This window comes from Monodon monoceros, unplaced genomic scaffold, assembly GCF_005190385.1.
Source record: "Monodon monoceros isolate NGI ecotype Baffin Bay Population unplaced genomic scaffold, NGI_Narwhal_1 Super_Scaffold_14, whole genome shotgun sequence".
Classification (NCBI taxonomy): Eukaryota; Metazoa; Chordata; class Mammalia; order Artiodactyla; family Monodontidae; genus Monodon; species Monodon monoceros.
In genome coordinates, this window is record NW_021703770.1 from 39,278,206 (window position 1) to 39,300,454 (window position 22,249).

Genomic DNA, 22,249 nt, shown 5'->3' on the forward strand with positions numbered 1-22,249 from the left:
GCATGAACCTGTGTCCCCTGCATCGGCAGGTGGACTCTCAACCACTGCGCCACCAGGGAAGCCCTTTTTGTTTTTTTTTAAATAAATTTATATATTTTTATTTATTTATTTTTGGTTGCATTGGGTCTCCATTGTTGCATGCAGGCTTCCTCTAGTTGCGGCAAGTGGGGGCTACTCTTCGTTGCAGTGTGCAGGCTTCTCATTGCAGTGGCTTCTTTTGTTGTGGAGCATGGGCTCTAGGTGCATGGGCTTCAGTAATTGTGTCACGCACTCAGTAGTTGTGGCTCACAGGCTCTAGAGCACAGGCTCAGTAGTTGTGGCACATGGGCTTATTTGCTCCACGGCACATGGGATCTTCCTGGACCAAGGATCGAACCCATGTCCCCTGCATTAGCAGGTGGATTCTTAACCACTGCACCATCAGAAAAGTCCCTGTTTGTTTGTTTTGTGCTTTATTATGATGAGTCTAAGTTTGAGTCTCTTTGAATTTATTGTGTTTCAAGTTCAGTGAACTTCTTGGAAACATAGATTAATGTTTTTCTCAAATTTGGGAAGTTTTTGATTAGTCTTTCTTCAAATAATCTTTCTGCCCCTTTCACTCTTTCCTTTTCTTCTATGACTCTCATTATGCATGTTTGCTTGATGATGTTCCATTTGTCTCTAGGGTTCTGTTAATATTTCTTCTTTCTTTCTGTCAGGATGGATAACCTCAATTGATCTATTATCAAATTCACAAATTCTTCTCCTGCTAGCTAAGACTTACTGTTGGACCTTTTCTAATGAATTTTTCATTTCAGTTATTATGCTTTTCAACTCTAGAATTCTTATTTGTTTTTTTAAAAAATAATTTCCATGTCTTTATTTATATTCTCTATTTGGTGAGACATTGTTACCATACTTTAGTTCTTTAGAGATAGTTTCCTTTTGTTTTTGAACCTGTTTAAAATAGTTAATTTAAAATCCTATTTAGTAAGTCTAACATCTAGACTTCCTTGGGGACAGTTTCTGTTGACTGCTATTTTTCCTATATATGGGCCTTACTTTTCTTTTATTTGCATGTCTCACAATCATTTGTTGAAAACTGGACTTTATAAATAATATGATGTGGCAACACCAGAAATCATATCCCATTGTCTTCCCAGGATTTGTTGTTGCTGCTGTTTGTTTGTTTAATGACTTTCCTGAATTAATGCTGTAAAGTCTGTATTCTTTGCCATATGTAGCCACCGAAGTCTGTTTGGTTAGCTTAGTCTTCAGCTAATGATTGAATTAAGATTTCCTTACAAGCCTAGAATCAATAAGTCTTCCAACCTTTGCCAATAGGCTCTGTGTACTTGTTGGGTACATCTTCAAAGATGTGGCAAACAGTTGACAACTCTGCCTTAGCCTTTACTTCCTGCTTGCACAGAGCCTCAAGGTCAGTCAGAGGTGAGAGATTAGGGCCTTCTAAGGTTGTTCCTGGGCATGTGCACAGCTCTACTTATGAATGTGGCCTTTTAGACTCCCAGAAATCTATTGGAGATTTTTGATGCTCCCCTGGCCCCTGCAAGGGACATCTCATTCTCAAGCTTTACCTTTTAAGTGTTCTAGTTAGAGTCTTATTTGCATCAACTGCTATCACGGTCTCAGGCAGCTGCAGTGTTAAGCAAGTGCTGATGATTATTTTCAACAGATTCCCCAGGAAGAAAATTGTTTGCAGTGAGTGAGCTCTGAGTTGGGTCAAATAAAGACAAGCTGCATGAATAGGTATTTCCAGGGAGCTTCCAGGTAGGTTAGATAATATCAGTTCTTTGGGGACAGGACTTCTGGGAAACTCCAAATTCCTTCTACCCCCTACATAGTACCATGGTTGTGAGGCTGTTGGTTTTCAAGGCCACTGCATATCCTGAGACAGGATAATGGAATTAGGGCAAGTCAAAGCAACTACAAAGCTTGGTTCTAACTGATGGTAATTTTCTTAAATAAACAGTCCTTGGATTTTGCAAGCCACAGTTCTACGCATGTAACACATCAGCTGTTTTTTTTTTTTTTTTAATTCCATTTCTTGCCAACCAACATGAATACACTTGGTACTGTTACAATCATTATCTAGACTTACTCATGTTCTCCTTTGGTTACTTTACACCATATCATTGTTCTTTTGCTGATTCATAATTTATAGAATGAACATTTTAATGCTTAAAATTCATTAAGTTTATGTGTTATATAATTTTATACCTTTCTTTTTTTGACCATTTAGGAGTTTTCAACTTTACCAGTATTGTAGGCTACTATACTACAAGCATGCAGTTTATTGTTTAAAAAATATTTCCTTAGAATAAATTCTATTTAGTAATATTTGCTATCAAAGGCTACAAACATTTTATGCCTCAAGTTATTTCCAAAAGGATTATACTAATTTATATTTTCATCAATAATATGTGTGTTTATTTACATCCTTTACAACATTGACTATTAGTTTTTATTTTTTAAATATATAAAAATATATTAGGGGCTTCCCTGGTGGCGAAGTGGTTGAGAGTCTGCCTGCCGACGCAGGGGACACGGGTTCGTGCCCCGGTCTGGGAAGACCCCACATGCTGTGGAGCGGCTGGGCCCGTGAGCCATGGCCGCTGAGCCTGCGCGTCCAGAGCCTGTGCTCCGCAACGGGAGATGCCACAACAGTGAGAGGCCCGCGTACCGCAAAAAAAAAAAAAAAAAATATATATATATATATATATATATATAAAATTATTAATGAGGTTGAACAACTTTTACATCTGCTTTATTTTATGTGAATTTTCTATTCTTGTGGTCTTAAAAGTATTATAGCTATCCCATGAATAATCATTGGTATTTTCTTTACTTCTGAAAAAGTGAGAACTTTATCAATTAAAGCCACTTTTAAGTTGTTTTCCTTGATAGTAAAATGTCTTTTAATCTTTGTCACAATTTGTAGAAGTACTAAATGACATCTTTTTTATCCTAGCAAAGAAGCTACCCTTTTTAATGTTACTTAAATGCTAGCAGTATTATAGCTTTCCGATATTCCCAGAAAAATCTCATCTAATTTTAGCTACAATTTAAAGCATCTACTGGCTTTCATCAATGTACTGAATTATGTCACATATTGTTTCTTGAGGAAAATGTATTTTGAATGTACATAGCTAACGTTCAAGCAGACTTTTAGAATGTATCATTTTAAAAGCTTAGAATTTCTTATTTTAGTGATTGTACAAATGAAAACGTTACCTGAAATTGGTGACTTACTACAAATTCTACAACATTGTTTTTCCTTACAACCTAATCTAATGTTTGCTTTTTCCCAGTTTAAGGCCAGTCCTCTTGCTGTGACTTTCAAACTAACTGGGGAGACAGATGACATATTTCAGATACAACCAGATGGACTTCTGTATCACAGCAAAGCCCTGGACAGGGAAACAAGAGCTGTTCACAAACTCCAGGTGAACTGAGACCAGACAAAGGACACTAACTCTAATCTCTCTGAGCATTCTTTGTCCTGGAAGTATCACTGGCACCTTCTTTCCTAGCACAGAATCCTGTTTCAGCTCTCCTGACACTAATGACGTGATTTGCAAATCTAATTTGTCTTTTTTAATTTAATTTTTTAACAACTAGAGAGGTGTGTGGCAAAGGTATCCTCTTTTTTAGGCTTTATGACCAGAGTAACCCAATTTATATTGCTAAGGCTCTTAGATGGCATTACTCATCAAAATGAGTGGAAACCTGGATGGCACCTGGATCAAAACTAGTCAGTACTTCTCTGATATTTCACTGATGTCTGCCTATGGCTGTTGGGTGGGCTCTGGACCCACAAAGAAGGTGGCACTGGTACTAGGTGGAGCTCCTTTGGGCCTTGCAAGAAGCAGAAGTAATCAATGACCAAAGTCAGAGGCTGCCTAGAGAGACCCTTCTCTCTCTCTTTCCCCCTTAGTTTTCATGGTTTGTATCTCTATCTGAATGATAGAGAGCTAGTTGTGGGGAAAAGAGCAAGCCAAAAGCTTTCTGTTTAAATTTTACTACTGGCTCTGCAGATCAACCACTAAAATGTCTCTGTAACAGGACATATTTTCATACCCTCAAGGGTCAAAGTGTTCTTATTTTACTGATTCCAGCTATTTAGAAAAAAAGCATGTCCAGTGTCCAGCCAACCCCACTGCTGGAAAAATACAGTCATGATTAGATTGATTTAACTGATAGGGCCTCTATTTTAGCAGCTCCCAATTTGGGCTCTTATGGGTGTCTTTCTCCCCTGTAGTGATCAGGTTATTTGTTGTTTGGGCTCTAATTTCTTTCAAGTGACTTTTGAGTGTGTGATATGAGGTCCAGACTCACCAAGGAGGTTTCCTTTTCCTGTCAACATCAGGTCTCAGCCCTGGATGCTCACGGCAATACAGTGGAGGGCCCGGTCCCCATCACCATAGAAGTGAAGGACATCAACGACAATCGACCTGTGTTTCTCCAGTCAAAGTATGAAGGCTCAGTAAGGCAGAATTCTCGCCCAGGTAATAGGCAGGAGCCTGGAGATATCTGTGGAAAGATGGAAGTGTAACAGGCAGAGGGGCAGATTTGTGTGGCTAACATGTGTAACTAGCATTCATTAAGGACTTACCATCTTATTTAAATTTTATTTATCTTATTTAAACTTCACAGCAATACTCTGGGAGTTGTTTTATTATCCCCACTGCTCTAGGACACAACTTCTCAACGTTGGCACTGTGGACATCTTGGGCCTGATAATTCTTTCTTTGTTAGGGGCTGTTCTGTGCATTATACGATGTTAGGCAGCATCCCTGACATCTATCAATGCACCAGATGCCAGGAGCAACACTTCCCTTCCAAATTGTGACAGCAAAGATGTCTTCAGACATCGCCAAATGTCCCCTGGGGGGCAAAATCACCCCTAGTTAAGAATCACCATTTTAGGGTGAGAATTTAGAACACCTTACAGCTTTAGAACACTCTAGAACACTCTGGAAAGGTAAGCTTACTCTCCTACATCCTCCCAGAAATCCACATTCTCATGGTCACTGCTGGCTTCCAGTTCTTTTTCTTCTCTGACTTCAGCTCCTAGCTATGACTCATCCCTTCACTCTTTTAATTTTCATTTCTACAAAAGCCCCTCATCAAAGCATAGGTGTGTGTGGCAGGCTTTATTGAAGATTTAGAGGAGTGAAGGAGCATCATGTCATAACAGTGCACAAAATAAACATGAATATTAGACTGTGAGTTCTCAAAAAGACTTTTGGCCATTTCCACCAACTCACTGTCAAACTTCCCTCTGTGTCACTTAATCGCTATCTCTCACTCTTCAATGCCCACTTCCAATAACTCAGGAAGAATATTCCTTCCACTTTATTATGTGGAGCAATTTCACGTGTCTCTGTCCCTGAGGTTGCATACCAAAGGCTCACCACTAAATTCTGCCAAGTAATAATCTTCCAGGTCTTATTCTTTACCAGTAGGGTTTTCTAATTCAGTGATTCTCAAACTTTTTGGTCTCAGGCCCCTTGTATTCTCATAAAAACTATTGTGGACTCCAAGAAACTTTTGGTTATATCCAGTAGTGTGCTAGTAAATTTTAATAGCTGTCTCTCTGGGGAGAAAAAACCCTGATTTGTAGAATTTGTCAATTTCTGTGGTATAAGTACTCTCACCATAACTTATTTTAAGCTACCACTGGTGTTAATAATTGGCTCACAAAATTTCTGAAAATTCAACTAGGTCTCACGAGTTGACTCCAATATGTCACTGGTTATATCTATCAATATTTATCGTATTTGAAATTAAAACTGAGAAATTAAAAATATTTATTTAGTGATTGATTTAAAGTAATAAGCATATTTTAATAAAAATAACTATTTTCAAAGACAAAAGGAATGTTAAGAAGAATGGCATTGTTTTAATCTTTGCACATCTCTTTAATGTCTGGATTAATTGAGAACAGTTGGATTCTCATTTCTGTTTCTGCATTCATTTCGTTGCCATATGCTGTTTTGGTTGAAACATTTAAAGAAAAACTCTCCTTACACAGTGTTAATAGTGTAATAACGCTTCAGATGACTGTGGATATTCTTTGATACTAGACCAAAACTCAACAAGTGGTGGTTTCTTAAATGTTATTTTCAATGTAGAATCCGAAACCATATTAATGCCTTTTTTGGGATACACCTTTATGCTAAAATCCATCAAATTATGTTTTTTGTTTTTTTTTTGCCGTGCACAGGCCTCTCACTGCTGTGGCCTCTCCCGTTGCGGAGCACAGGCTCCGGACGCGCAGGCTCAGCGGCCATGGCTCACGGGCCCAGCCGCTCCGCGGCATGTGGGATCTTCCCGGACAGGGGCACGAACCCGTGTCCCCTGCATCAGCAGGCGGACTCTCAACCACTGCGCCACCAGGGAAGCCCTTATGTTGTGATTTGAATGGGTCTTTCACACATGTATGACCCTAAAAACAGTCTCAAAGACCTCTAGAGGTCCCTGGACCATACTTTAAGAAACCTCATCCTAGAGGAAAGGGGCAGAATAAAGAATTATTTCACCACTGATATGAATTATGGCATCTTCCTCCATTCTATTTCTGCCTCTTAGAAGGCAAATGTGTCTGTGGTTGGTTTGGGTTTCAATTAATATCTTTTTTTTCTGGGTACATTTTGTTAAACAGGAAAGCCCTTTATGTATGTCAATGCTACAGACTTGGATGATCCAGCCACACCCAACGGCCAGCTTATTTATAAAATTATCATGCAGCTTCCCAAGGTCAACAATGTCATGTACTTTCAGATCAACAACAAAACAGGGGCAATTTCACTTACTCTAGCAGGTAAGTTAAGTGATGTCCTCATATGACTCTCTGAGGCAGTTAAAAGGACCTAGATCTGTATCACCTTCAGAGACATTTCCTTTTCTTTTCTCTCCTACTTCCCATAGGATCCCAGGAGCTGGATCCTTTGAAGAATCCTTCCTACAAGCTGGTGGTCTCAGTGGAGGACATGGGAGGCCAGAATGAGCATTCCTTTAGTGACACCACATCTGTGGATATTATGGTGAAGGCGAATATTTGGAAAGCACCAGAACCAGTGGAGATTGAAGAAAATTCAACTAATCCTTACCCCATTAAAATCACTCAGGTAGTGCCCAAGGAATGCCTAGAGCCTACCCAGTCAATCAGCACTCACATTGTAGGGGCCCACCCTCATGGTCTTCACTGACATTTCTGCATAGCATCATTATGAAGCAAACTAAATAGACAAGGTCTCTGGCCCCAAGTCTCTGGAGTTTGCCATCATGGGTAAACTCTGGACTTTACAACTTGGATTCAGATATATATGTGTGTGTGTGTATATATATATATATGAGTTTTAAAAGAGAACTTCACTCACCTTCACCTTCCAAGTAGATAATACTGTTGTTCCCTGTCAAGAGTGTAGGATATGGCTGCCCTAGAGTGGGCTGTATATGGTACACATACATGATTCAAATTTGGGGCTGCAAATTATTTTTGAAAGGCTGTTTCTTATTCCTTTGGGAAAAATCTCTATGCGAAAGACTCAACCCATCACAGGCTGAGGAACAGAGATAAGACTGGTCAAGTGTAAAAGCTGAGCAGATGACCTTTACCCTTGGAGCCCACCCCTGCCAACTCCATCTCCTGTGGGTACCTCTCCCCTCCATTCAAACCCTCCCCCGGTCCCACCTCTATGGCTGGTGTTCATCCTGAGCCCCCTCCTCTTTCTTTAGCTCCTGGAAATCCACTCTGGGGTTCACCCAGATCTGATCTTTTCTGGAAGATCAGGAAGTTTCTTGATGCAAAAGCTGTGAGTTAGTGGGAGAGCACTGGATTTGGAAGCAGATAAACTGTTATGAGCCCCAACTTCTCACCAATAAAATGGGGATAATAACAGATCTTTGGGTTGTTGTGGAAATTAATTAGTATCTGTGGAAGTGAATAAAAGGTATTAACGTTATGAAGGAGTTGTAGTCTGTAGTAGCCCTAATTTTTTTTAGATGACACTGTTGTTGTTAAGGGGTCCTGGAATGGCCTATCCCACCATATCTATTGTCTAACTTGAAAGGATTTTTATTCATTAAACGCTGAATTAATGAATTTCACCTTCAGAGGAAAAAAAAAAAGAATGAGAGGAAGAAATATTCTGCTTTACCAGCTAAGAAACTATGTCAGGACTCTTTACCGTGAGAATTTCAGATTGGGTTCCTTTACTAAAGTCTTCCTGTTTATTGTTTAGGTTACCTTCATAAGGATTTGTAAATGCTAAAAAGAACACATACACTTGTTTTCACTTAGGGCTGTCAAAGAAAAGAAAATCTAAAGAGCCACACCCAATACCTAGGCCTGGGGAAAGTACTTTGTGTGGCTTGAAACTGAATAAGAGTGGAGGGGGACAGCTCAAGAGAGAACTTAGGCTGAATTTTTAGGGCATCAAAGGAGCTCGCTTACAACTAAGAACATGGTTTTTGTCTTGGACAGAGGGTGTGCTTAAATAACTAGAAAGGGATACCCTTCCCAAGCTGGTTTGAGAGAATAGTTTAGTGTGGAAATTTCAAATGGCTGTAAGACTATAGGCAAGTCACTTAAATTTTTGTGCCCTAGTTTCCCCATTTATAAGGTGGGGATAACAATAGTCTCTACCTCATGGGGCTGTTTGAGGATTTAATGAGATAACATATAAAAGTGTTTAGAATTATGTCTGGAATGGGGTAAAACCCTCAGTACGTGTTGTTATTAGTACTAGACTATCAGATAGGCCAGGCTCTGTCTGCAGCAAGTAGACAGGTCTTACTATTGAGTTTACTGATTTTTTTTTCAAACACCTTTATTGGAATATAATTGCTTTACAATGTCGTGTTAGTTTCTGGTGTATAACAAAGTGAATCAGCTATATTCACTTATATCCCCATATCCCCTCCCTCTTACACCTCCCTCCCACCCTCCCTATCCCACCCTTCTACAGTGGTCACAGAGCACCAAGCTCATCTCCCTGTGCTATGCGGCTGCTTCCCACTAGCTATCTATTTTACGTTTGGTAGTGTATATATGTCCATGCTACTCTCTCACTTCGTCCCAGCTTACCCTTCCCCCCCCCATGTCCTCAAGTCCATTCTCTATGTCTGTGTCTTTATTCCTGTCCTGCCCCTAGGTTCATCAGAACCATTTTTTTTCTTAGATTCCATATACATGTGTTAGTGTATGGGATTTGTTTTTCTCTTTCTGACTTACTTCACTCTGTATGACAGTCTCTAGGTCTATCCACCTCACTACAAATAACTCAATTTCATTTCTTTTTATGGCTGAGTAATATTCCATTGTATAGATGTGCCACATCTTCTTTATCCATTCATCTATCAATGGACACCTTGGTTGCTTCCATGTCCTGGCTATTGTAAATAGTGCTTCAATGAATATTGGGGTGCATGTCTCTTTTTGAATTATGGTTTTCTCAGGGTATATGCCCAGTAGTGGGATTGCTGGGTCATATGGTAGTTCTATTTTTAGTTTTTTAAGGAACCTCCATACTGTTCTCCATAGTGGCTGTATCAATTTACATTCCCACCAACAATGCAGGAGGGTTCCCTTTTCACCACACCCTTTCCAGCATTTATTGTTTCTAGATATTTTGATGATGGCCATTCCGACCGGTGTGAGGTGATACCTCATTGTGGTTTTGATTTGCATTTCTCTAATGATTAGTGATGTTGAGCATCCTGTCATGTGTTTGTTGGCAATCTGTATATCTTCTTTGGAGAAATGTCTGTTTAGGTCTTCTGCCCATTTTCAGATTGGGTTGTTTATTGTTTTGATATTGAGCTGCATGAGCTGCTTGTATATTTTGGAGATTAATCCTTTGTCAGTAGCTTGGTTTGCAGTATTTTCTCCCATTCTGAGGGTTGTCTTTTCGTCTTGTTTGTGGTTTCCTTTCCCATTTGTTTATTTTTGTTTTTATTTCCATTTCTCTAGGAGGTGGGTCAAAAAGGATCTTGCTGTGATTTATGCCATAGAGTATTCTGCCTATGTTTTCCTCTAAGAGTTTTACAGTGTCTGGCCTTACATTTAGGTCTTTAATCCACTTTGAGTTTATTTTTGTTTATGGTGTTAGGAAGTGTTCTAATTTAATTCTTTTACGTGTAGTAGTCCAGTTTTCCCAGCACCACTTTATTGATTTTTTTTGCCAAGTTGTTTACAAAACAACTCTAGGAGTTGGCAAATATTCTTTGTTTTAAAAAAGTAATTAGTGAGTTAATTTATTTCTTTTTGGCTGCGTTGGGTCTTCGTTGCTGCACGCGGGCTTTTCTCTAGTTGCGGTGAGTGGGGGCTGCTCTTCGTTGCGGTGCGCGGGCTTCACATTGAGGTGGCTTCTTTTTTTGTGGAGCACGGGCTCTAGGTGCGTGGGCTTCAGTAGTTGTGGCTTGTGGGCTGTAGAGTGCAGGCTCAGTAGTTGTGGTGCGTGGGCTTCGTTGCTCCACAGTATGTGGGATCTTCCCTCATCAGGGATCGAACCCGTGTCACCTGCATTGGCAGGCGGATTCTTAACCACTGCGCACCCAGGGAAGTCTGTTGGCAAATATTCTTATCCCTGAAGTCGTTAAGACTAAAGACTTAAGGGAGGAATGTTCTTTATTTATGTGTCATTTGTCTTGCTTAAATAATAGCATGGTGAAGAACTGAAAGTGTCTCATCGTCTTCACTGGTGAGTTCTGGGAGTTTGTTGTCCATCATGGCTTAGTGATCAGATAATGCCGCTACTAAATACATTTTGTTTCTTAAATTGGTGTTTCATGACATGAAATCTTCACATTCGGACTTCCAAAAGAACAACCCACAAACTCTTTAGAGGGTTCACAAAGAATTGCTTTAGAGAAGAAAAATACCCCTCTATGCTTATTTGGAGCAATATAACTTAGTACAAAGGAGAAAAAATGGAGGGATTATTTTAAGCTGAAAATGAAAAATGTAATTTAGTAGTTATAAGAAACCACAGACATCTAAACAAGGTTGTCAGAAATTTCAAATCGAGAACCAGAAAATTGTTTATTTCCTTTCCAGTTCTCTCTGTCCGGATGTATCTTTCCTAACAATTCACTTTGGGCCCTGTAGGTGCGGTGGAACGAACCAGGTGCACTATATTCATTAGTGGAAAAGGAGAAGCTGTCAAAATTCCCATTTTTAATTGACCAGGAAGGAGATATCTATGTGACTCAGCCCTTGGACCGAGAAGAAAAGGATGCAGTGAGTAAAATTAGTAGGAGTTTCACAGGTGATGAGATCCTGGGCCCATGGATATCTGAGAGCAGAAACAATTTTACTTAACACCCAGCCCCCCACCAATATCCCCCAAACTGTGTTCTGAAGCTCAGTGCATTATTGCTCTCAGAGACATGATAATACCCTCACAAATTCAGCCCATTTTATATTTTCTCATTTCCCAATTCTAAGCGAATTGATGATAAGGGGATAAATGAAATAGCATTGAAATAGTTGTTTTCTCTGCCTTATAAAGGGGATGATGAAGGATTCATGTCTTAACTCTGATCTCGTTGTAGTATGTTTTTTATGCGGTTGCAACGGATGAGCATAGAAAACCACTTGCATTTCCATTGCAAATTCAAGTGAAAGTTAAAGACATTAATGATAATCCACCTACATGTTCATCTACAGTGACTGTACTTGAGGTCCAGGAGAATGAACAAATAGGTAAGAAACTGTGTATCTGTCCTCCCTATGTTAACTCTGTAATCCCTTTCTCCTCTTTGTCAAGTAAAAGGTGGGCAGGTAAACCTGATTGGGGATCAGTGGTCCATGCCCAGCACAGCATAGAGGTAGACTAGACTTTGGGACTCACATAGGTACAGTATTTAATTTCAAGCAATATCTGGGAAGAGTTTTTCAAAATTGGACATTTTATAACTACGACTCATACTCCTAGCACTGTTACTGCCACTACTATTACTACTACTACTACCACCCTTACCACTACCACTAGCACTGTAACCATTTACACCAGTATCCTGTATACATGTATAAGGTTATCTCTTTGCAAGGTTTTTTTTAGATTTTATTTATTTATTTATTTATTGGCTGCGTTGGGTCTTCCATTGCTGTGCGCCGGCTTTCTCTAGTTACAGCGAGCGGGAGCTAGTCTTTGTTGTGGTGCGAGGGCTTTTCATTGCAGTGGCTTTTCTTGTTGTGGAGCACAGGCTCTAGGCACACAGGCTTCAGTAGTTGTGGCACACGGGCTTTAAGTAGTTGTGACTCATGGGCTCAAGAGCACAGGCTCAGTAGTTGTGGCACACGGGCTTAGTTGCTCGGCGGCATGTAGGATCTTCCCGGACCAGGGATCGAACCCGTGTCCCCTGCATTGGCAGGCAGATTCTATTTTTTTTTTTTTTTATAATTCATCTATTTTATTTATTTTTGGCTGCAACGGGTCTCCGTTGGTGCACGCGGTCCCTCTCCAGTTGTGGAGAGCATGGGCCACTCTTCATTGCGGTGCGCACGCCTATCGTGGTGGCTTCTCTTGTTGCGGAGCACAGGCTCCAGGCTCACGGGCTTCAGTAGTTGTGGCACGCGGGCTCAGCAGTCGTGGCACACGGGCTCAGTAGCTCTGCAGCACATGGGATCCTCCCGGACCAGGGCCTGAACCTCCGTCTCCCGCATCGGCGGGCGGATTCTTAACCACTGCACCACCAGGGAAGCCCCTGCAAGGTTTCTCCATAGATTCTTATTTGCCTTCAACAAACTCAGTGACAGGTAAAATCCCATCAAACTTGCTAAATAATTTAAACAAACATTCACACCCAATGTCCTGCAGTTGACCCTTGATTGTCCCTCTCTAGGAAGCTGATAATAGCTCATGAGGCTGGAAGATGAAGTTCAAATCCTATCTGTTTTTGACCTTTTGTTCTTGACCTGTTTTGTTTCCTCTTACTGTGCCAGGATAGCTTTAGTTTTGTACAGGGACGACTACTATTAGAGCACTGTGATTTCTGGGAGTTTTATGACTTTGCTGGATTTGGGACATCTATTGTCTGTTACCCCTTGGTGTTGAGCCCATTGGCTGAGCAGGTTGGCATTGCTTGAAGTGTTTTTGTCTGTTTCGTGTACGTTTCAGGGCTTACAGGGTTAGCAGGCTCTCTTGACTACCATTCCCAGGGCTTGGCTGCCCTTGTAGGCAGATCCTCACCTGCCTCATGGGCATTCTCATCATTTTCTTTTGATCTCTTTACTCTTCTTGCCACACACTTTTCACACAGTGGGTGCTGTCTTGGTGGACACTGCTCACGTGGCCTGCTTGCTCAATGCTCACTTTTTTTCCTTCTTGCTGTCAAGAGTCATATGTAGGCTATCTATTGTCACTGTGTTCTGCTTAGGTCTTCTCTTTTTCATTTATTCCAGTTATTCTTACAACGGGAAGTATTAAACGACAGTTTGAAGGATTTCAGTTAATTTTAAGGAAGAATCTTCTAAAGTGACAGTGGAGTAACAATGAAATGTGTGACAATAGCCAAGAAATACCTATGGCATCACCCTTTTTGAAAATATGGGATGGTCTGTGATGCTGAATGAAGGCAGAAGACCTTTGAAGACGTTTGTAGATGATACCTCAAGTCTCTTTGCACAGGGCCTAACATTTAGTGTATCAGTCATCTATGTTGCATAACAAATTGTCCCAAAATTTAGCAGCTTAAAACAGCAAACATTTATTATCTCACAGTTTCTGGAAGTCAGGAATCTGGATATGGGGTGCATGCCTTTGATTCAGAATCTAGATGTGAGGTGAGTGCCTTTGATTCAGAGAGAGAGAGAAAGAGAAAGGGAGAGAGCTCAAGAAATGGCAAGTAAGATGGAAGTCAGGGGCTTCCCTGGTGGCGCAGTGGTTGAGAGTCCGCCTGCCGATGCAGGGGACACGGGTTTGTGCCCCAGTCCGGGAGGATCCCACATGCTGTGGAGCAGCTGGGCCTGTGAGCCATGGCCGCTGAGCCTGCGCGTCCGGAGCCTGTGTTCCGCAACGGGAGAGGCCACAACAGTGAGAGGCCCGCGGACCGCGAAAAAAAAAAAGATGGAAGTCAGTCTTCTTATAACTAATCTCGGAAGTAACATCCCATAACTTTTGCTATATTCATTAGAAATGAGTCACTAGGCTCAGTTCGCACTCAAAAGGAGGAGGTTACACCAAGGCATCAATATCAGGGCTGGGGGGATTGCTGGGAGCCACCGTAGAGGCTGCCTGCCTTATTTGGGAGGAGGACAGTACTAGTTTTCTGAAGCTGCTGAAGATGTCATTGTTGGTAAAACAAATTGTTCAGGGATGCAGCATGCTCTTTGCATCTCCAAAAGTGAGAATTTATTTTGTAACAATATTTCACAAAGTCTTGAATTGTGGACTCAATGGACCAGGAATTCTTATAAATCAACACAGATTGAGTCTATTCTCTATATGTAGCCCAAAGGGGTACAAAAAATATCCCTGCCTTTTGGGGGCTTACTGTCTAGCTCAATAAAATACTCAATTATTCCTTAGTATATTTATATTCTCCTGTTTGGTGTCTTATATTGGCCAGAATCTTGTGGGACTCATGTCCCCAAGTCTCAGCAATAACAACATTAATTCTGAAATCCCACCTGCTACCAAGACCTTTGTGTTCATACAGGAACTTCATCCTCTGGTAAAAGCCCCACCTCCCTAAAGTATTTCTGAGTGCCCCAAGAGTTGCTGTATGTACCTCTGAATCAGTTTGGGCTGCCACTTGTTCCTGGCCTTTGTCACTCAGGGACATGGCACTTCTTTGACTCCTGGCTCATTCATAAGCTCTCTGTTCCCAACGAGTGGTGTCTCCTACTGGAATTTCCCTGTCACTGACGTCAGCAGTCTTCACGGTACCTCTGACAGCTGGAGGTTTCCTCCGTGGTGAGAGAAGGACAGTGTCCTCTGTGTTATGCTCACTTGCTGGGGGGAAAGGTGCAGAGCAGGGCTGCTCAGACACCAAACAATCACAGAAGTTAGCAAGACACTCTTTCATTCCAACACACAGATGCTTTTCTTACAAGGGCAGATGCATGTTCCAAAGGTGACTCGGTTGTTTGTGAAAGCGGAAATGCCAGCAGCTGCAACACTAGATACGTGTTCTTTTCTGCTACCCACGTTGCCCCGCCTCCCCAGCCCATGAGACACGTCTGCACATGCCAGCTCCATTATAGACATAACATAGGTACTTCCATTCCTCCCCTCACAAACCCTCCAAATCTCCCTGTAAATCAGTTGATGCAAAGTAACATGGGGAAGGGGATGAAACCGACCTCCGCAAGTGGGGAATACATATTCAAGTTTTAGCCCTCACGTGGGATTCTGGCTGTGTGTAGAGAAACCCACAATTCCCATTTCACAGAGCAAGATGACCCAGCACCTATCAGAACTCAGCCAGACCTGGGTGGAGCACTGAGTCAGAGCCGAACTTCTGGAACTCCCTGGACTGAGACGTCAACAGAAGTAAAACTTAGGACCATAAACTGCAGCAAGGCAGAGACGGTCCCTGCTCTCCGTCCCGTGCCCGTCTTTATCTTTGGGGTGGAGTCAGTCTCTGCCATTTTTCCAGGAAGTTACTTAGAAGTAACCACGGTTGGCTTGGCCTTGTTTAGTTTTACCATTTGCCTTGTGTATTAGTGTCTGAGGGTGGCCGTAACAAATTACCACAGACTTGGTGACTTAAAACCACAGAAATTTATTTGCTAAGAGTTCTGGAGACTAGAAGTCTGAAATCAAGGTGCCAGCTAGGGGAGCATTCTTCCTTGCCTCTTCTGGTTCCTTGTGGCTCCTTGGCTGCTTGTGGCAGCATCGCTGCAGTCTCGGCACTCTCCTCACATTGCCTCCGCCTCCGTGGGCATCTCTGTGTCTTCTCTTCCTCTTATAAGAACGCCCACCACTGGATTTAAGGCCCACTCCAAATCCAGGATGAGGGACTTCCCTGGTGGTGTAGTGGTTAAGAATCTGCCTGCCAATGCAGGGGACACAGGTTCGATCCCTGGTCCGGGGAGATCCCACATGTCGTGGAGCCATTAAGCCGCGTGCCACAACTACTGAGCTTGTGCTCTAGAGCCCGCGAACCACAACTACTGAGCCTGTGTGCCATAACAATTGAAGCCCGTGTGCCTAGAACCTGTGCTCTGCAACAAGAGAAGCCACCGCAATGAGAAGCCCACACACTGCAACGAAGAGTAGCCCCCTCTTGCCACAACTAGAGAAAGCCCGTGGACAGCAAGAAGACCCAACATAGCCAAAAGTAAATTTAAAAAAAAAACCAAATCCAGGATGATTTCATCTCAAGGACATCTGAACTGTGTCCTCCCAAAATTCATATGGTGAAGTCCTAACTTCCAGCACCTCAAAGGGTGACTATTATTTAGAGATAGGGTCTTTAAAGAGGTAATTAAGTTAAAATGATGTCATTAGTGTGGGTCTTAAGCCAATATGACTGGTGTCCTTCTAAGAAGAAAAAATCTGGACAGATACAAGTACAGGGGAAGACCATGTGAAAGCACATGCACCAGACAGCTAGCTACAAGCCAAGGAGAAAGGTCTCAGAAGAAATCAACCCTGCTGACACCTTGATCTCAGACCTCTAGTGTCCAGAAACTGTGAGAAAATAAGTTTCTGTTGTTAAAGCCATCCAGTTTGTGGTACTTTGTTATGGTGCCCTTAGCAGACTAAGACACTTCTCCACACACTGCGCTACTGAAAGGGTTAGAAGAACCAACATCGATCTAAGAACTTTAGTCTGCTACTCAAAGTTACTTCCAGTGCTTTCTAGGAACCTGATTCTTCAGTGAAATCATTTTTTAACAGAGTAAAAAGAGCCTATAATGGATGGGTTTCCTTCTTTTCTTCTCTACAGGGAACAGTATTGGAACACTTATTGCTCATGACATGGATGAAGAAAACACTATCAACAGTGTTTTAGGATACAGAATTGTGGATCAAACCCCCAAAGTTCCTAGAGATGGACTCTTCCTGGTCCAAGCCTACTCAGGAATGTTCCAGTTAGCCTTGCAGTCCTTGCGGAAGCGAGACACTCCGCAGTACAACTTGACAGTAGAGGTGTCTGACAAAGGTTAGTATCACCTTCCCTGTGTCAAGAGTGATAACACTTGTTTTCTTTCTAGTTGTGATTTGCTAGGCTGCTCTGATGCCTGGGTGTATTACAGAAGGATGCTGTTTAAGAGTTCTTGCTTCCTATGTGAAACACAGCACAGAGGCAGCAGGTCCGACATGGTAATGGCCAGAGTGGCGGCTTAGGCAACATTATTACGTTGGTTCCCTGAGAAGAAGATGCCCAAGAGGGGATTAAATATATAAGGATTTTATTAGGGGAATTGCCTATGAGAAAAAATGGGGAGGGATACAGAGAAGGCTGGGAGAGCCATCAGACCTCAATCCAAGCCGGACGCTGAGTGAAGGAGAGAAGGAAGGACAGTGGTGGGAGTACCATAGACCACTAAGCAGTCAAAGGGAAGCTCAGCAAGGTCATTAGGGGTCCAAAGTTGGCCGTGGAAGGAGTCTGTGATCTCCAAAACAGGCCTACCTTAGCCTGCCGGCCTTGCTCTGTCACTGGCTTGGGGCAGCCAATGGGAAGCAAGGCCTTGGTGCAAATGTGGTGACGGGTTTCAGAGCAAGGCGGCATGTTGTCAATTAAGATCCCTGGTGTTAGGGGTTGGCAAGGCACGTCGTCATGGCCACCATGGTCACAAACAAGAAAATTAGTTGTATTTCCCAAGTCTCCCTTTCAGACTCAAAGGATTCTACTGTATGACAGTGAAGGAAAAATGTATCGTTTGGGAGGTTTTGTCTTCTTATATTAGCTTCCAGGCAGCCATTTGACGATATCTGGAGACATTCTTCCTTAACGCCTTATACAATTTCAAAACAAGTGGTTTTTAATCTTTGTTAAGTCATGAGACCCTTTGAGGATCTGATGGAAACTATGAATTCCTCAACAAATGTACACATTATCAACAAATTGCACAGACACACAAACTTACATGAACTCAGGGATAGGCTTATTTTAAGATCATTAATACTCCTAGGCTAAGAATCGTTCTTTAACTGGCACTGAATCTTAGATTACCAAATAGTTCAGTAATTGTTATGCTACGAGAGAGAGATTATACAGGTGTGCTGAAGTAAAGAGCACCATTTCATACTGTGCTTCACATTTTTTTTCTTCATTACACAGTTGCTGAGATACTGAAGAGAGCTGGGGTTTAGCGGGCCCCCGAAGCAGAATGGTTGAGACATAGTGATTAGGCAAATATTGAGGGCCTAACATAATGTCTAGCATTATGTTAAGAGGTACAACAGAAGTGGGTATAATAAATCATCCCTGCCCATGATGAGCTGACAATCTCACACCATTAGCCAGCCATTCTTTCAGCAGTTATTGAGCAGTTACCGTGATTGAGGCACCATTCAAGGTACTGGGGACACACAAATGAATAAGACCCCGTGTCTGTCCTCAAGGAGCATTTGTGGTAGAGGAGATGGACATGTGAATAAATAAATTGTAAGAAATATATACAAGGTAGCCCATGAAGGCAATGAGGGACTCAGTGGAGTGGTAGAGAGCTGATAAAGCTTTCTGGAAGAGGTGTCATTGCTCTGAACTTTGATGGATAAATATGACAAGTTACAAAATAGTGTAAAGGCTTACAGAGGAGAAGAAAGCCCATGTGAAAATGCATGGGGACCTGAAGCAGTTTGAAGCTGCAAGAGCATCAGATTACAAATTGTCTGTGTACCTGAGTACATCTATAGACTATATGGACCATATTATACAGTATATTTATATATAACTATATATGTGTATTGATGGAGTTAAACATCCAGTTGCATACTGTAGAAAATTAGACTGGTAGGTGGTAATTAACACAGTTTTACCTAAAATCAGGGAAGGTCTGTTAGCCAGGAGGTCCACTGCTGGCCCAAATAAGGTCTGTGCAGAGCAGGGAGCCAGTGAGTTCAGGCCCTGGGACCTCCTGAAATCTTCAGCCGTTCTTGCTGTCTACAAATGATCTGGGGACTGGACCCAACTTGAGTTAACATCCACTTATTTGTAATACCGTTATTATTAGATTACACGCCTGGCTTTGTGTCCAGTGTGCCGAGCACAAGCTTTAGAGCTAGGCTGTGTGAGTATATTTGTCAGGATCCCAGCAGGAAACAGACAGCCCCCTCAAAAGAAGTAACCAAAAAGTGTTTAGAGAGGGGATTATTTGTAAAGGCTGGGGGTAGGGGTTATGGGAAACCAACAGGGGGTGTGAAGCACAATGGCAGCCTTTCTTACCTGAAGGTGAGAAGGGATGAGGGAAGGTAACATCCCCTGAAGGAGCAAAGCCTGTTCCTGTGACTATAGAAGAGGCTGCTGGCAGTGGGGAACTAGACCCTGACCCTGTTCCTCCTGCCCTTCCTTAGATCTCCTGCCAGTGCTACCACTGGTGGAACCCTACTTCTACCCAGAGGGCCAGGATGCCCACTGATGCAGTTCCTAAGGTCAGCCTCCGGGGCACAAAGCAGGGTGAAGGGAGGAGAGTGGACAGAGAGGGAAAAGGAACGCATGGATTTGAATTCTGGCTTGAACACTAGTTAGTTGTATGACCTTGGTCAGGTCACCAACTTCTCTGTCCTTTGGCTTCCTCATTTGTGAACTCAAATGATGTGTGTGAACTCATCATGTGTGTGAACTCATTTGAGTGTGGACTCAAACTCAAATGAGAATGATAATTGTACCTACATCACAGAGTTAGAATGAAGATGAAATGAGTCATGCAAGCAAAGCACTTAATATGGTGCCTGGTACATAGAGAGTGCTAACAATGTTAGTTAGGACGAGAACCTTGGCTCTGTTGCAATCTACATTTTTTAGATAAACTGACTACCGCACAGAGATTTTGAGTGACATTTCCGAGCTCTCACACATCTGATAAGTAGCAGAGACAGAATTTGAACAGTGAGGCTCCAAAGCCCAGAGTCTTAGCCCTTGTATAATACACTACTTCATAGCTAGAACAATGGAAACCCCAACAAAAAACCTATCATGTTGGTTCTCACTGTGGATATTTCCCTGGGGATCCCATCCCAACCTGTACTCCATGCTCATCTTGGACCTAGGTTGAACCTGCTGTCTCTGACTAGGTCTCTGAATTGTCAAACCCACCCCTCAAAGCCTATGCCATCTCCCAGAGTTCTATGAGCTACCTCTGCCTCTGTAGGCTGGGCAGCAAGGCCTTTGGAAGGGGGCTAATTGTACCTTTCCTCCCTCACTTGGGCCTTCCCTTTGCGGGGGGGGCAGAAGGGATATAGGACAGTAAGTGCTGGAAGTGTTCAGAGTAGGAAAGACAACCCTCTGGGATGCTCAAAGAAGTCTTTCTAGAAGGATAGTTTTGTACTGGGCTTTGAAGGCTACATAAGTTTCACTAGCCAGAAAAGAGAGGCTGCTTCACAGAAAAGAAGCCATCTTGCTTGGGGACAAGCCTTACTGAGGAGGGGGCAGGTAGAGGGAGTGGGAAGCCCAAGGGAGTCTCTCGTGGGGTTTTCTTCAGCCCTTGGTGACCTGCTCATGGGTGCAGGTGGGGAGCAGAGAATCCTCTCACCACACAAATCGCATGTCAATAGTAAAATTGTGGCTATGGTCGTCACTTTACTTGCCAACTGTTTTTCTTGCAGATTTCTGATTTTCATGCATGATTTTCAGTGAAAATTTCTGATGTGACTTTGATTTTCAGATTTCAAGACCCTCTGCTTTGTGCAGATCAACATTATTGATATCAATGATCAGATCCCCATCTTTGAAAAATCAGATGTGAGTAGTTATCACCTTGCTTTTTCTTTACTTTGTTCGTATTTACCTGACCCCTACTTCTGGAATAAAGACACAAACAGTAGTTCGGGAAAATGCCAGACTTAATATCTTAATCAATGCACTGGTACCAAACTCAAACACCGTCTTCAGTGGAACTCTTCAGGGAACAGTAACATTCACGGTTATAGCATCTGGAAGCATCTGGTTTTTTTATTAAAAACTTTTGCCAACAGCTCATTTATTTCAAGGACTGCTTGGAAGCTACAACCAGTGTATAGCAGGACAATAAATAGATTACTGCTAGGTCTCAAACAAGCATGTGTAGTCACAGTTTAAAATTTTGAATACTGCCAATTTAAACTCATTTTGTATTTATTGGATAAGAGAAAAGGGGAAGAAAAAACGAATCTCTGGTTTATGCCAAAAAATGTGCCCAAGACATCTGCAAGAATTAGAATTGGGAAAAAAGAGCAGGAGAAAAATGATCAGTTGAGTATATCAAGAAGAATTCAAGTTAACTTATTATTAATGTGGGGGTAGTTTGATCGATGCTTCCCTTAAAATGGATGCCTCTATTTATTTTTTCTGGAGAAGAGAGAAGCCTTTTTGGGTAGATTGTTATGTTTGAAGTCAGTTTATGAGGCAGCCCAGAGCCTTGTGACGATGTTCATAAATCACAATAGGGATAAGGCAGTGACAAAGAACGGGAATTGATTTATGGGAGGGTTTGAGGAGGTAAAAAGTGTGACAATATAACTTGTATAGTAGGCACTGAGGTTAAGCAAGTGTGAGAGTAAGAGCCTGTTTCTACTCTGCCTCCATTCTCTTGGGCGTTTGATCCTTTCTGTGTGTTGTAGTTTCCTTGCATTACATCTAGACAGTGTTTTTAGATTGAGGGTAAGAGTCCTGCTTTGGGAATCTCAGAGCTTGGAAAGGCAAACTGGGCCTTAGAAAGGTGAGTCCACTTCTTTCATTGCTGTGGTCCTTTCCTGGACCCTGCCTGTTACCATCTTCATGATCATCATGCCAAGAGACATGATCTGGGGGATTTTCAGCGGAGGAGTGGAAGATGGTCTAGGTCAGTGTTAATTAAGAGCACCTGCTTTGGAGTTGGACAGACATTGGTTTGAATCCCAATTCTGTGACCAGCGAGCTGTGTGGTCTTGGGTGGGTTTTACCTCTCCAGTCTTTTGCTCCTCTGTCAAATGGAGATGATAATATAGCTACTCAGTAGGGTGCTTTTTTTTTGGGTGGGGGGGGACTCTCACTGCTGTGGCTTCTCCTGTTGCGGAGCACAGGCTCCGGACGCGCAGGCTCAGCGGCCATGGCTCACGGGCCCAGCCGCTCCGCGGCATGTGGGATCTTCCCGGACCGGGGCACGAAC

The 22,249-nt window shown here is 42.4% G+C and overlaps 1 protein-coding gene across 1 annotated transcript in view; it reads left to right on the forward strand.

The window, feature by feature from the left end:
* CDH17 (cadherin 17) overlaps window positions 1-22,249 on the forward strand; it is a 96,090-nt gene that overhangs the window by 35,713 nt on the left and 38,128 nt on the right. The window contains exons 4-11 of the mRNA XM_029222962.1: window positions 3,309-3,443; window positions 4,367-4,505; window positions 6,665-6,823; window positions 6,931-7,130; window positions 11,114-11,245; window positions 11,560-11,710; window positions 16,906-17,121; window positions 20,789-20,865. Coding sequence (XP_029078795.1) covers window positions 3,309-3,443; window positions 4,367-4,505; window positions 6,665-6,823; window positions 6,931-7,130; window positions 11,114-11,245; window positions 11,560-11,710; window positions 16,906-17,121; window positions 20,789-20,865 — 1,209 coding nt within the window. The remainder of the gene's footprint in view (window positions 1-3,308; window positions 3,444-4,366; window positions 4,506-6,664; window positions 6,824-6,930; window positions 7,131-11,113; window positions 11,246-11,559; window positions 11,711-16,905; window positions 17,122-20,788; window positions 20,866-22,249) is intronic.